General features: G+C 46.6%; 1 protein-coding gene across 12 annotated transcripts in view; it reads right to left on the bottom strand.

Moving 5' to 3' along the window:
* Window positions 1-6,561: 6,561 nt before the first annotated feature.
* LOC123770464 (serine/threonine-protein kinase N) overlaps window positions 6,562-15,830 on the bottom strand; it is a 312,702-nt gene continuing 303,433 nt past the window's right edge. For 6 of the 12 annotated variants that reach the window (XM_069301810.1, XM_069301800.1, XM_069301801.1 and 3 more), the window contains 5 exons: window positions 11,335-11,565; window positions 9,869-10,216; window positions 9,170-9,541; window positions 8,734-8,982; window positions 6,562-8,472 (listed from right to left, as the gene is read on the bottom strand). In XM_069301810.1, the coding sequence (XP_069157911.1) occupies window positions 8,329-8,472; window positions 8,734-8,982; window positions 9,170-9,541; window positions 9,869-10,216; window positions 11,335-11,565 (1,344 nt within the window). In that variant the 3' untranslated portion in view covers window positions 6,562-8,328. The remainder of the gene's footprint in view (window positions 8,473-8,733; window positions 8,983-9,169; window positions 9,542-9,868; window positions 10,217-11,334; window positions 11,566-15,830) is intronic. The other 6 variants (XM_069301804.1, XM_069301806.1, XM_069301799.1 and 3 more) reach the window with 2 other exon arrangements.

Below are 15,830 nucleotides of genomic sequence, written 5' to 3'. Positions count from 1 at the left end.
CACTGTTGTGTGTGGCTCTTATACTGCTGCTACACTGTTGTGTGTGTGTGTGGGTTTTATGCTGCTGCTACACTGTTGTGTGTGTGTGTGTCTTATACTGCTGCTACACTGTTGTGTGTGTGTGTGTGTGTCTTATACTGCTGCTACACTGTTGTGTGTGTGTGTGTCTTATACTGCTGCTACACTGTTGTGTGTGGGTCTTATACTGCTGCTACATTGTTGTGTGTGGGTCTTATACTGCTGCTACACTGTTGTGTGTCTGTCGTATACTGCTCCTACACTGTTGTGTATGTGGGTCTTATACTGCTGCTACACTGTTGTGTGTGTCTGTCGTATACTGCTGCTACACTGTTGTGTGTGTGGGTCTTTACTGCTGCTACACTGTTGTGTGTGTGTGGGTCTTATACTGCTGCTACACTGTTGTGTGTGGGGGTCTTATTCTGCTGCTACACTGTTGTGTGTGGGTCTTATACTGCTGCTACACTGTTGTGTGTGTGTCTTATACTGCTGCTACACTGTTGTGTGTGTGTCTTATACTGCTGCTACACTGTTGTGTGTGTGTCTCATACTGCTGCTACACTGTTGTGTGTGTGGGTTTTATACTGCTGCTACACTGTTGTGTTTGTGTGTGGGTCTTATACTGCTGCTACACTGTTGTGTGTGGGTTTTATACTGCTGCTACACTGTTGTGTGTGTGTGTGTCTTATACTGCTGCTACACTGTTGTGTGTGAGTGTGTCTTATACTGCTGCTACACTGTTGTGTGTGTGTGTCTTTACTGCTGTACACTGTTGTGTGTGTGTCTTATACTGCTGCTACACTGTTGTGTGTGGGGGTCTTATATTGCTGCTACACTGTTGTGTGTGGGGGTCTTATACTGCTGCTACACTGTTGTGTGTGGGGGTCTTATACTGCTGCTACACTGTTGTGTGTGAGTGTGTCTTATACTGCTGCTACACTGTTGTGTGTGGGGGTCTTATACTGCTGCTACACTGTTGTGTGTGGGGGGGGTCTTATACTGCTGCTACACTGTTGTGTGTGTGTGTGTGGGTCTTATACTGCTGCTACACTGTTGTGTGTCTTATACTGCTGCTACACTGTTGTGTGTGTGGGTCTTATACTGCTGCTACACTGTTGTGTGTGGTGGTCTTATACTGCTGCTACACTGTTGTGTGTGGGGGTCTTATACTGCTGCTACACTGTTGTGTGTGTGTCTTATACTACTGCTACACTGTTGTGTGTGGGTCTTATACTGCTGCTACACTGTTGTGTGTGGGGGTCTTATACTGCTGCTACACTGTTGTGTGTGTCTTATACTGCTGCTACACTGTTGTGTGTGTGTGGGTCTTATACTGCTGCTACACTGTTGTGTGTGTGTGGGTCTTATACTGCTGCTACACTGTTGTGTGTGTGGGTCCTATACTGCTGCTACACTGTTGTGTGTGTGGGTCTTATACTGCTGCTACACTGTTGTGTGTGTGGGTCTTATACTGCTGCTACACTGTTGTGTGTGGGGGTCTTATACTGCTGCTACACTGTTGTGTATGTGTGGGTCTTATCCTGCTGCTACACTGTGTGTGTGGGTCTTATACTGCTGCTACACTGTTGTGTGGGGGTCTTATACTGCTGCTACACTGTTGTGTGTGTGTGGGTCTTATACTGCTGCTACGCTGTTGTGTGTGTTGGTCTTATACTGCTGCTACACTGTGTGTGTGGGTCTTATACTGCTGCTACACTGTTGTGTGTGGGTCTTATACTGCTGCTACACTGTTGTGTGTGTGTGGGTCTTATACTGCTGCTACACTGTTGTGTGTGGGTCTTATACTGCTGCTACACTGTTGTGTGTGGGTCTTATACTGCTGCTACACTGTTGTGTGTGTGTCTTATACTGCTGCTACACTGTTGTGTTTGGGTCTTATACTGCTGCTACACTGTTTGTGTGTGGGTCTTATACTGCTGCTACACTGTTGTATGTGTGTGTGGGTTTTATACTGCTGCTACACTGTTGTGTGTGTGTGGGTCTTATACTGCTGCTACACTGTTGTGTGTGTGTCTTATACTGCTGCTACACTGTTGTGTGTGTGGGTCTTATACTGCTGCTACACTGTTGTGTGTGTGGGTCTTATACTGCTGCTACACTGTTGTGTGTGTGTCTTAAACTGCACCTACACTGTTGTGTGGGGGTCTTATACTGCTGCTACACTGTTGTGTGTGGGTCTTATACTGCTGCTACACTGTTGTGTGTGGGTCTTATACTGCTGCTACACTGTTGTGTGTGAGTGTGTCTTATACTGCTGCTACACTGTTGTGTGTGGGGGTCTTATACTGCTGCTACACTGTTGTGTGTGTGGGTCTTATACTGCTGCTACACTGTTGTGTGTGGGTCTTATACTGCTGCTACACTGTTGTGTGTGGGTCTTATACTGCTGCTACACTGTTGTGTGTGTGTGGGTCTTATACTGCTGCTACACTGTTGTGTGTGGGTCTTATACTGCTGCTACACTGTTGTGTGTGGGTCTTATACTGCTGCTACACTGTTGTGTGTGGGTCTTATACTGCTGCTACACTGTTGTGTGTGGGTCTTATACTGCTGCTACACTGTTGTGTGTGGGGGTCTTATACTGCTGCTACACTGTTGTGTGGGTCTTATACTGCTGCTACACTGTTGTGTGTGTGGGTCTTATACTGCTGCTACACTGTTGTGTGTGTGTGTGTCTTATACAGCTGCTACACTGTTGTGTGTGTGTGGGTCTTATACTGCTGCTACACTGTTGTGTGTGGGGGTCTTATACTGCTGCTACACTGTTGTGTGTGGGTTTTATACTGCTGCTACACTGTTGTGTGTATGTGTGGGTCTTATACTGCTGCTACACTTGTGTGTGGGTCTTATACTGCTGCTACACTTGTGTGTGTGTGTCTTATACTGCTGCTACTCTGTTGTGTGTGTGGGTCTTATACTGCTGCTACACTGTTGTGTGTGTGTGTGGGGGTCTTATACTGCTGCTACACTGTTGTGTGTGTGTGTGTCTTATACTGCTGCTACACTGTTGTGTGTCTTATACTGCTGCTACACTGTTGTGTGTGTGTGTGGGGGTCTTATACTGCTGCTACACTGTTGTGTGTGTGTGTGGGTCTTATACTGCTGCTACACTGTTGTGTGGGGGTCTTATACTGCTGCTACACTGTTGTGTGTGTGGGTCTTATACTGCTGCTACACTGTTGTGTGTGGGTCTTATACTGCTGCTACACTTGTGTGTGTGTGTGGGTCTTATACTGCTGCTACACTGTTGTGTGTGTGGGTCTTATACTGCTGCTACACTGTTGTGTGTGTGGGTCTTATACTGCTGCTACACTGTTGTGTGTGGGTCTTATACTGCTGCTACACTGTTGTCTGTGGGTCTTATACTGCTGCTACACTGTTGTGTGTGTGTGTGTGGGTCTGATACTGCTGCTACACTGTTGTGTGTGGGTCTTATACTGCTGGTACACTGTTGTGTGGGGGTCTTATGCTGCTGCCACACTGTTGTGTGGGGATCTTATACTGTTGCTACACTGTTGTGTGTGGGTCTTATACTGCTGCTACACTGTTGTCTGTGGGTCTTATACTGCTGCTACACTGTTGTGTGGGGGTCTTATACTGCTGCTACACTGTTGTGTGGGGGTCTTATACTGCTTCTACACTGTTGTGTGGGTCTTATACTGCTGCTACACTGTTGTCTGTGGGTCTTATACTGCTGCTACACTGTTGTGTGGGGGTCTTATACTGCTGCTACACTATTGTGTGGGGGTCTTATACTGCTGCTACACTGTTGTGTGGGGGTCTTATACTGCTTCTACACTGTTGTGTGGGTCTTATACTGCTGCTACACTGTGTGTGTGTGGGTCTTATACTGCTGCTACACTGTTGTGTGTGGGGAGGTCTTATACTGCTGCTACACTGTTGTGTGTGGGTCTTATACTGCTGCTACACTGTTGTGTGTGTGGGTCTTATACTGCTGCTACACTGTTGTGTGTGTGTGTGGGTCTTATACTGCTGCTGCACTGTTGTGTGGGGGTCCTATACTGCTGCTACACTGTTGTGTGTGGGGGTCTTATACTGCTGCTACACTGTTGTGTGTGGGGGTCTTATACTGCTGCTACACTGTTGTGTGTGGGTCTTATACTGCTGCTACACTGTTGTGTGTGTGTGGGTCTTATACTGCTGCTACACTGTTGTGTGTGGGTCTTATACTGCTGCTACACTGTTGTGTGTGGGTCTTATACTGCTGCTACACTGTTGTGTGTGGGTCTTATACTGCTGCTACACTGTTGTGTGTGGGTCTTATACTGCTGCTACACTGTAGCAGTGTAGCTTATACTGCGGCTACACTGTTGTGTGTGTGTGGGTCTTATACTGCTGCTACACTGTTGTGTGTGTGTGTGGGTCTTATACTGCTGCTACACTGTTGTGTGGGTCTTATACTGCTGCTACACTGTTGTGTGTGGGTCTTATACTGCTGCTACACTGTTGTGTGTGGGTCTTATACTGCTGCTACACTGTTGTGTGTGGGTCTTATACTGCTGCTACACTGTTGTGTGTGGGTCTTATACTGCTGCTACACTGTTGTGTGTGTGGGTCTTATACTGCTGCTACACTGTTGTGTGTGTGTGGGTCTTATACTGCTGCTACACTGTTGTGTGTGTGTGGGTCTTATACTGCTGCTACACTGTTGTGTGTGGGTCTTATACTGCTGCTACACTGTTTTGTGTGTGGGTCTTATACTGCTGCTACACTGTTTTGTGTGTGTGTGGGTCTTATACTGCTGCTACACTGTTGTGTGTGAGTGTGTCTTATACTGCTGCTACACTGTTGTGTGTGGGGGTCTTATACTGCTGCTACACTGTTGTGTGTGTGGGTCTTATACTGCTGCTACACTGTTGTGTGTGGGTCTTATACTGCTGCTACACTGTTGTGTGTGGGTCTTATACTGCTGCTACACTGTTGTGTGTGTGTCTTATACTGCTGCTACACTGTTGTGTGTGGGTCTTATACTGCTGCTACACTGTTGTGTGTGGGTCTTATACTGCTGCTACACTGTTGTGTGTGGGGGTCTTATACTGCTGCTACACTGTTTTGTGTGTGTGGGTCTTATACTGCTGCTACACTGTTGTGTGTGGGTCTTATACTGCTGCTACACTGTTGTGTGTGGGTCTTATACTGCTGCTACACTGTTGTGTGTGGGTCTTATACTGCTGCTACACTGTTGTGTGTGTGTCTTATACTGCTGCTACACTGTTGTGGGTCTTATACTGCTGCTACACTGTTGTGTGTGGGTCTTATACTGCTGCTACACTGTTGTGTGTGGGTCTTATACTGCTGCTACACTGATTGCTCATCTTATCCTGCTGGTGCTGAATGAAGAGAAAGATTGTTAGTGTGTTGAAGTCAAGGTATATGGGTGTTGAAGTCAAGGAATATGAGTGTTGAAGTCAAGGAATATGAGTGTTGAAGTCAAGGAATATGAGTGTTGAAGTCAAGGAATATGGGTGTTGAAGTCAAGGTATATGGTTGTTGAAGTCAAGGTATATAAGTGTTGAAGTCAAGGTATATGAGTGATGAAGTCAAGGAATATGGGTGTTGAAGTCATGGTATGAGTGTTGAAATCGAGGTATATGGGTGTAGAAGTCAAGGTATATGTGTGTTGAAGTCAAGGTATATGAGTGTTGAAGTCAAGGTATATGGGTGTTGAAGTCAAGTATGAGTGTTGAAGTCAAGGTATATGGGTGTTGAAGTCAAGTATGAGTGTTGAAGTCAAGGTATATGAGTGTTGAAGTCAAGGTATATGGGTGTTGAAGTCAAGTATGAGTGTTGAAGTCAAGGTATATGAGTGTTGAAGTCAAGGTACATGAGTGTTGAAGTCAAGGTATATCGGTGTTAAAGTCAAGGAATATGAGTGTTGAAGTCAAGGTATATGGGTGTTGAAGTCAAGGTATGAGTGTTGAAGTCAAGGTATATGAGTGTTGAAGTCAAGGTATATCGGTGTTGAAGTCAAGTATGAGTGTTGAAGTCAAGGTATATGAGTGTGTAAGTCAAGGTACATGAGTGTTGAAGTCAAGGTATATGGGTGTTGAAGTCAAGGTATATGGGTGTTGAAGTCAATGTATATGGGTGTTGAAGTTCAGGTATATGGGTGTTGAAGTCAAGGTATATGAGTGTTGAAGTCAAGGTATATCGGTGTTGAAGTCAAGTATGAGTGTTGAAGTCAAGGTATATGAGTGTGTAAGTCAAGGTACATGAGTGTTGAAGTCAAGGTATATGGGTGTTGAAGTCAAGGTATATCGGTGTTGAAGTCAAGGTACATGAGTGTTGAAGTCAAGGTATATTGGTGTTGAAGTCAAGGAATATGAGTGTTGAAGTCAAGGTATATGGATGTTGAAGTCAAGGTATATGGGTGTTGAAGTCAAGGTATGAGTGTTGAAGTCAAGGTATATGAGTGTTGAAGTCAAGGTATATGAGTGTTGAAGTCAAGGTATATGAGTGTTGAAGTTCAGGTATACGGGTGTTGAAGTCAAACTACAGGTATAAAATATATGTATAAATTTATTGAAGACATGATAGCTACAAAACAGATTGTTAACCAGTTACACAATTGTTTAACCATCTGTACAAGGCTGTAACATTTCTTAAGCCTCCGCCCAGTGTGTGCGGAAGACAACTACACATAAAATAATAACTTATAGAACAGACAAGCACTGATGAAGACAACACAGGTCCTAAAAAAAAAAAAAAAATATATCATACACAATCCTAATTCAAGCGAAATAATATCAGACTCAAATCTGACTCATTATATATATTTGTAAAAAATACAATCCAAATCGTTCGAGCAGATCAAAAAGGCAACAGAATTGGTCTGAAAATAATGGCTTTCATTAATGATGTTTTTTTTTTAATATAATCTTCTGCACATGCAGATCTTATGGCAAACTTTGGATTTTTTGGCAGCAAAAAATAACATTAACAGTAAAGTCCATGTTCACATTGTTCCGCTACCAGGACGCTGTTCAGCAGCCACTATACATGACTGGATTCATCATAAAATTCATTACAGTATTTAAAATACTTATATCCTACAGGATCATCACTTTGTTTCATTTACACTAATCATCCCTACAATGTCAATAATCACTGGAGGATGTCAACAGAAATTCACAACTCAGCGAGTCTATGAAAAAATGACGACGGTCACACACACCTCAGTGGGCCCAGGCGTACACAAGGGTGAAACTGAGCATTAATGTAGGTTGTGTGCGCTTGTGCGGCACTTGACCATCTTCAACATGTCCAATGGTCCTAAGGTGTGTTGACTTCTCGCTGGGGGGAAGTTAGGGGATGGAGGAAGGTAATGGGGGTTCAGTGATCAACTACTTCACATGCAGTGCTCACATTATAGGGAGTGGACCCAACTTCGTCAGATCCGATGAATTCTTGACATAATTACAATTATAAATTTTTGGGATGAGTAGGAGTGAGTATTCCACAAGAGGAACTCGGGACCTTTGTGAAGTCGACGATGCATAAAGTACATATCACAATTTAAATAAATAGTTGCATTCAGAAGTTAACAACAGGAAAGGCCACAGGTTATCACAATAAAAGGTTCTAGAATTTGGACGGGCATTCATTAATTTAAAAAGTTCATATAAAGTTCTCTGATGTGTCCAAATAAGTTGTAGTGTTTGAAAACAGTTAATATAAATGTCCAGGGAGACATGTTTCCATCTATTGACTTTTAAAGCGTCCAACAGCAGGAGTGATAACAATGGTGACTACAACCCATCACTCCCCAACCCTTGTTAGTGGTTGCACGAGTAAGCGAGCATCGAGGCTAGCATCTTCCAGACCAAGAGTTGGGGTGGCAACAAACTAACAGGGATTAGTATTATTGACGGCAACATGTCAGAGAGACGAGAGACGTGGCATATGTACAACCGTGTAGTGGGGTTGGGGGAAGGGGAGGATTGTGACAGGACCAGGAGTGGTGCACCCAAGATCCTGTCAAAGCTTCTTGTAACGCCGAGTGTTGGTGCCCGCGTCCACGCAGATTCCAGCGAGAGGAAAAATTGCATCTGCTTATGCCTGCCTCACAACTGCTGTTGCTGCTATTAGCAAGCCATGCTCCTGGCGAGCATATGGCAGGCCAGCAGCCATATGACCAGCTGCTCTGCTGTCGCTGCCACGAGTGAGCTGCTCCAGGCATTCGATTCCTCGTAGAGATACATACGGCCTGGCCGGCGGCGAGGGCACGAGGCCCTCCACTGAGATTGCCCTCCTGGCATCATGCCGCACTCAGCACCAGTCAGCCATATAGTTAAAATCCTTGAAGAGTGTCTGGTCTGACTCGTTCAGATGGCGAGGGTCTTTTGGCGGCGTTAGGGCAGGTTTTTCCAGCGTGAATTCTTCGTCAAAATTACTAACGTCCTCGGGGGATGTCTGCAATGAATAAAAATATAGGAATAAGTACAGTACTTTAAAAATTATCTTTCTCTGCTTTATAAAGTTGAATCTTGGTCTAATGACAATTTAAAAACATTATTTTTTGCATTTGCAGTAGTATAACAATTGTCAGCATACTAGAACAAGAACATTATGGAGTGTTTTTTGCGTTCAAGAAAAATATCTAGTACTGTAACAAATATATAAGCAAAAAAAAATATAAAAAATAAGAAAATGCAGTATTGTGGGAAGACCTACCACGGTGGGCACAAATGGAGGCTTGACCTTGCGCTGTAAGAGGTCGTCCCAGCCGACGCTACGGAAAAACTGCTGCTTCTTGACATCTTCGGCGTCCTTCTCGCTGGCGCCCAAACGTCTGTCTGGGTGCTTCCGGAGAAGTTTGCGCATAATGGCCACAGCCTCAATGGAGAGAAACCGTGGGTACCTCACCTCGTCGTTAACAATACTGTCAAACACCTCCTCTTCGTCATCACCAGGGAAGGGTGACTGTAGAAATAAAAAATTACATTTTATTAGAGCCCAAGAGTAAAGGCGACTGCAGAAGACCTATTGGCCCGTGCAAGGCAGCTCGTATAACCTAATGTCGGTGACAAGTATATAAAAAATTGCTTATTTTACTCTCGTATGATTAAAACTGTATGTTTACAAGTTATGAAAAAAATGGGCAACTCACCTCTCCAACAAGCATCTCAAATATCAAGACGCCAAGGCCCCACCAGTCGACAGCTCTGGTGTAGGAGGTTTCCGTGAGGACCTCGGGGGCCAAAAACTCCGGCGTGCCGCAGAAGGTGCCAGTTCGATCTCCGTAACCCATGCCTTCTTTGCACAACCCGAAGTCTGCAATCTTGACATAGCCTTCCGTGTCGAGCAGCAAGTTGTCGAGCTTGAGATCGCGGTAAATGATCTTGTTATCGTGGAGATACTGGAGGCCGAGCACGACACACGCCGCGTAGAAAACGGCGCGAGGCTCGTCGAACACGTCGGCGTGTATGTGCATCATGAGGTCGCCGCCCGCCGCGTATTCCATCACGAAACACACATGGCTCTGAAACAAACAAACCAGACATAAGTATGACCATTTTTAATAAAGTTTACCGTTATATTCATGCTGATATCTTCCCGTCTGGGATGACACTTAAATACTGTTATCTGTGTGGACTTTCAACTCTCCACATGGTAATTTCAGCCCCCCTACTTCTCCACTTCCGCCTCTCCCAAACTACAAAAATAAATAAGGCTCATATGCACAACTAAATTATTAATATGGAATATTATGCAACTTTTAGGCATTAGAGCATCCATTTCTTCAAGAATCAAGTGCACTATTTAACCCAAACTAATTCTAATTAACATTCATATCCTGTACACTAACCTCGGTTTGATAACAAGCGAAGAGGTTGACGAGGAAAGGATGTCTGACTGAGTTGGCCACTTCGAAGATTCGTTTTTCTGCCAAGAGAGACTCGACTTCGTCCCGGGCAATGATGTCCCCCTTTTTAAGGGCTTTGATAGCGAAGTACTCTCCCGTGTTCTTGTACTGACCCAATATGACCTTGCCAAAGTGGCCTCGCCCCAGCACTGAGATGAGGCGGAACTGTTCCATTCCCATGGAGCCATACTGGGAATTCCGGTAGGTGTCATAGGCAGAGTCGCGGTCACGGTCGAACCGTGACAGAGGCAGCTTCCGTGTCCTAACCTCTTCCACCTCCCGGCCTCCAACCTGTAAGGACAAAACATCACCATTACTCTAGTGCTCACAGCTACCTACTAAGTTACACATTTCTCAAACAAAAACTATATTTCACAGACGGCAAAAGCAAAGCAACCAAGTGAGAATTAAGGCAATAAATTTGTGTTAACTGTTTTAGAGAAATATCTTACTATGACAAACTCATGCAACTCACACAAGTGAGTAACCCACTACAAGCGAAAGTCATGTCAAACCATGCCAGAGAACGGAGGTGAGTATATATATATAGCATTATCGTGGGGCCAGATTTACGAAAGCACTTACGAACGTGTACATCTTTCCTCAATCTTTGACGGCTTTAGTTACATTTATTAAACAGTTTACAAGCAGGAAAACTTGCCAATCAATTGTTGTTATTGTTATAAACAGCCTCCTGGTGCTTCGGAGTTCATTAACTGTTTAATAATTGTAAACAAAGCCGCCAAAGATTGAGAAAAAGATGTACAGGTTTGTAAGTGCTTGCGTAACTGCTTTCGTGAATCTGGCCCCAGGTTTGCATGGGCTAAGACTGCCAGTTGACATGAGGCATCAAGACTTGCCATTCTTAGTGTGTGTAGTGATACACACACATTGTTAGTGTTAAGTTAGACATCATTGTTAGTTAGTGAACGCACACGCACCACTGATTTAATTATGTGATGCACTATATATGGAGTTAGTGTGAGTGCTCTTTAGAGAGTTGGTAGTGTGGATGGTCTTTATTGGGAGTTAGAGGTGTTAGTGGTCTTTAAATGGAGCTGTTTATGTATAGAGTTAAGGATTTGTGAATGATCCATTTGTGCCGGGGTGAGCCAGATGGCTACTGAGGCGAGCCTAGCAGTTAAGAGTGGGCCTTGTTAGGGCCGTGGTAGTTGTGGTAGTTAGGGGCGTAGTAGTTAGGGGCGTGGTAGTTAGGGACGTGGTAGTTAGAGACGTGGTAGTTAGGGACGTGGTAGTTAGGGACGTGATAGTTAGAGATGTGGTAGTTAGGACCGTGATAGTTAGGGCCGTGGTAGTTAGGGCCGTGATAGTTAGGGACGTGATAGTTAGGGCCGTGATTGGTAGTTAGGACCGTAGTAGGTATAGTAGAGCATGTGGTGGTAGTGTACCTGTTCATCTGGCAGGCGGACATGGTATGAGGGCGGAGATACGGACCGAGGAGGTCCTCCTATACAGGGCTGGTGAGGACTGCCCTCGGCCTCCACCTCCTCCTCCACCCCATCATCATCAAGTTCTACCTCTTCGATACTGACCTGCCCCTCGAGGGGGGCCGCGGGGCTGCCCACGCCGCGCTCAAGCACCTCCCTCTCGTGCAGGAAGTTGAACTCGTTCAACGCATTCTGAACACAAACAAAAAACAGAGTCAGAACATAGCTATCAAAAATACATTACTTGGTCCTACAAATCTAATACAACACACTATGACTGCAGCTAAAATAGATCATAAACAGAAAAAAAATACATTACTTGGTCCTACAAATCTAATACAATACATTATGACTACAGCAAAAATAGATCATAAATACATGGATATAATTATATATTACAGACATTAGCCTGCCGATTATGTACTGAGTGTGCACTAGAAAATGTTGATATCGAGTGATCTACATAGCGAGATTGATAACTGCCCCCCCCCCCACACACACACACACGAGACAAGGCTGTCTCTATCACCCCTCTTCGGTTCCCTGTCACACCGAAGCCTCCTGACACCCGTATTTACCTGAAGCAGGTTCTGCCAGGTCTCCGGCTTGAGGACAGCCTTCATGAGATGAACCAGCGCCCTTAGGTTCATGTTAAGTGTCGAAACGCCTTTAATATCCAACACGGCTTTGATGAGAGAGAGAACACTGTCCCTCTCCGAAGCCTCTCTCTCCGAAGCTTCCAGCTGGGGTCTCACTCTCACCCGCTTCGCCACCATTGTCGACGGCTTCACTATCTTCACTACAACCTTCACTGTATCCACTGAGCACCAAGCGAGCGTGTGTCTGTCTTTGCCACTGTCAGCAGTGCTACTGATTGTGGCTCATCAACACCAGGGGGTTTATATGGTTCACTCCGGCCTGCTATCATCTCGCTGATAACTGCTAGCCATGATGATGCCCCCCCCCCCTGGCACCCTCCCCCTGGCACCCCCCCCTCACTAAACTCTAAAGGAGCCTCTTCAATACCAGACATAATTACTCCACTATCATTCATAATTGGTCTTAGCCAATTTAACCTTAACAGTAGTCACGTAGTCTACCCCAACTGAGACAACCATTACGACTAGTAGTTTAATATTAAAATTATCCTCAATACTTCCTTTCCCCTCCCATCAACCCCCTCCCCCCCATCTCCGGAATCATCACTAGCGATGATACGTGATAACTACGCCCCTGAAAGTTATTCTGGGGACAATTTAACACCTAACTCCATCTCTCCCTAGAGTAATTACAATGTTTAAAAATCTCATCTATAAACATCTCGATAGTGACCGTATTTTACGGAATAAAGGCTTATATCTTGCGGTGTAAAATAGATGGTGGTGTAGGGAAGATTTCAATGGTGAGGCGTAACTGGGTCTGGGTGGAACAGGATGAACAAGCCAGCGGTGTTCTTCCTACTGGAGTGAGTTCTACATGCTGCTATGGCGTGGCCCGAGACTGTTCAACACGCTTCCACTACACATAAGGGACATAACTGGCCGACCCCTCACAGTGTTCAAGAGAGAACTATCAACATCAGAGGCCCGAGACTGTTCAACACGCTTCCACTACACATAAGGGACATAACTAGCCGACCCCTCACAGTGTTCAAGAGAACTATCAACATCAGAGGCCCGAGACTGTTCAACACGCTTCCACTACACATAAGGGACATAACTGGCCGACCCCTCACAGTGTTCAAGAGAGAACTATCAACATCAGAGGCCCGAGACTGTTCAACACGCTTCCACTACACATAAGGGACATAACTGGCCGACCCCTCACAGTGTTCAAGAGAGAACTATCAACATCAGAGGCCCGAGACTGTTCAACACGCTTCCACTACACATAAGGGACATAACTGGCCGACCCCTCACAGTGTTCAAGAGAGAACTGATAAACACCTCCAAAGGATACCTGATCAACCAGGCTGTGATCCATACATCAGGCGCATCCAACAGCCTAGTTGACCAGACCAACCAACCAGGAAGCCTGGTCAGAGACCGGGCCGCGGGGGGACATTAAGCCCCAAAATCACCTCAAGGTATAGCGGCATGTACACTCACAGGACGAGTACTACCTTACCTTGAGGTGCTTCCGGGGCTTAGTGTCCCCGCGGCCCGGTCGTCGACCAGGCCTCCTGGTTGCTGGACTGATCAACCAGGCTGTTAGACGCGGCTGCTCGCAGCCTGACGTATGAGTCACAGCCTGGTTGATCAGGTAGAATACCTGAATACAGTGGTAGAATACCACTGTATTCTAACCACTCCAGAGAGGAGCAGTGTATGGGAGAAGGTTACTATGGGAGTTCTGGGTGTACCAGAGTGATCTGGAGGCCCTCACAGCCTCCCTGGTAACACCACCACCACCATGGGAGCCCGGCCCCCACCACCTCTCCCACACATACATCCTGGACCTTGCTCCCACCACCACAACCCAGGCCCGCTGATTACACACACGTCATAGGCCGCTATATTTATGTCTTGGGAGAGTGGGGGAGTGGGGAGAGTGGGGGGCAGGGAGTGGGGGAGGGAGGGAGTGGGGGAGGGAGGGAGTGGGGGAGGGAGGGAGTGGGGGAGGGGGAGTGGGGGACGGGGGGGAGGGAGGGAGGGAGGGAGGGAGACAGAGAGAGAGAGAGAGAGAGAGAGAGAGAGAGAGAGAGAGAGAGAGAGAGAGAGAGAGAGAGAGAGAGAGAGAGAGAGAGAGAGAGAGAGAGAGAGAGACAGAGAGAGAGACAGAGAGAGAGAGAGAGACAGAGAGAGAGAGACAGAGAGAGAGAGACAGAGAGAGAGAGAGAGAGAGAGAGACAGAGAGAGAGAGAGAGAGAGAGAGAGAGAGAGAGAGAGAGAGAGAGAGAGAGAGAGAGAGAGAGAGAGAGAGAGAGAGACAGAGAGAGAGAGAGAGAGAGAGAGAGAGAGAGAGAGAGAGAGAGAGAGAGAGAGAGACAGAGAGAGAGAGAGAGAGAGAGAGAGAGAGAGAGAGAGAGAGAGAGAGAGAGAGAGAGAGAGAGACAGAGAGAGAGACAGAGAGAGAGACAGAGAGCAGGAGTCGGAACATTAGACAAACGACGGTTAGAAAGGCGGGACCCAAGAGCTATAGCTCTCTTCTCCAAGCACAAACAGGCGAATATAAACAAGTGAACGCACACACGTACACACGTTTCCGCAATATTAGATAAAATGACACAGCCTTATCAACCCTTGACGGCAGGTAACGCATGACGGCAGGTAACGCATGACGGCAGGTAACGCATGACGGCAGGTAACGCATGACGGCAGGTAACGCATGACAGCAGGTAACGCATGACGCCAGGCAACGCATGACAGCAGGTAACGCATGACGGCAGGTAACGCATGACGGCAGGTAACGCATGACGGCAGGTAACGCATGACGGCAGGTAACGCATGACGGCAGGTAACGCATGACGGCAGGTAACGCATGACGGCAGGTAACGCATGACGGCAGGTAACGCATGACGGCAGGTAACGCATGACGGCAGGCAACGCATGACGGCAGGTAACGCACGACGGCAGGTAACGCATGACGGCAGGTAACGCATGACGGCAGGCAACGCATGACAGCAGGCAACGCATGACGGCAGGTAACGCATGACGGCAGGTAACGCATGACGGCAGGTAACGCATGACGGCAGGCAACGCATGACGGCAGGCAACGCATGACAGCAGGCAACGCATGACAGCAAACAACGCATGACAGCAAACAACGCATGACAGCAGGCAACGCATGACAGCAAACAACGCATGACGGCAGGCAACGCATGACGGCAGGCAACGCATGACAGCAGGCAACGCATGACAGCAAACAACGCATGACGGCAAACAACGCATGACGGCAAACAACGCATGACAGCAAACAACGCATGACAGCAAACAACGCATGGCAGCAAACAACGCATGACAGCAGGCAACGCATGACGGCAAACAACGCATGACAGCAAACAACGCATGACAGCAAACAACGCATGACGGCAAACAACGCATGACAGCAAACAACGCATGACAGCAAACAACGCATGACGGCAAACAACGCATGACAGCAAACAACGCATGACAGCAAACAACGCATGACAGCAAACAACGCATGACAGCAAACAACGCATGACAGCAAACAACGCATGACAGCAGGCAACGCATGACAGCAAACAACGCATGACAGCAAACAACGCATGACAGCAAACAACGCATGACAGCAGGCAACGCATGACAGCAAACAACGCATGACGGCAAGCAACGCATGACGGCAGGCAACGCATGACGGCAAGCAACGCATGACAGCAAACAACGCATGACGGCAAACAACGCATGACGTCATATTGACCACTGACAATGGTCAATAGAGTTGTTTTAGATTAAGCTACTCAGAACGAAATGTCAATGTAGCACGGTCTATGGCGA

This window comes from Procambarus clarkii, chromosome 46, assembly GCF_040958095.1.
Source record: "Procambarus clarkii isolate CNS0578487 chromosome 46, FALCON_Pclarkii_2.0, whole genome shotgun sequence".
NCBI lineage: Eukaryota > Metazoa > Arthropoda > Malacostraca > Decapoda > Cambaridae > Procambarus > Procambarus clarkii.
Note: the sequence above shows the minus strand (reverse complement) of the source record. Positions and strands in the feature narration are given on the sequence as shown.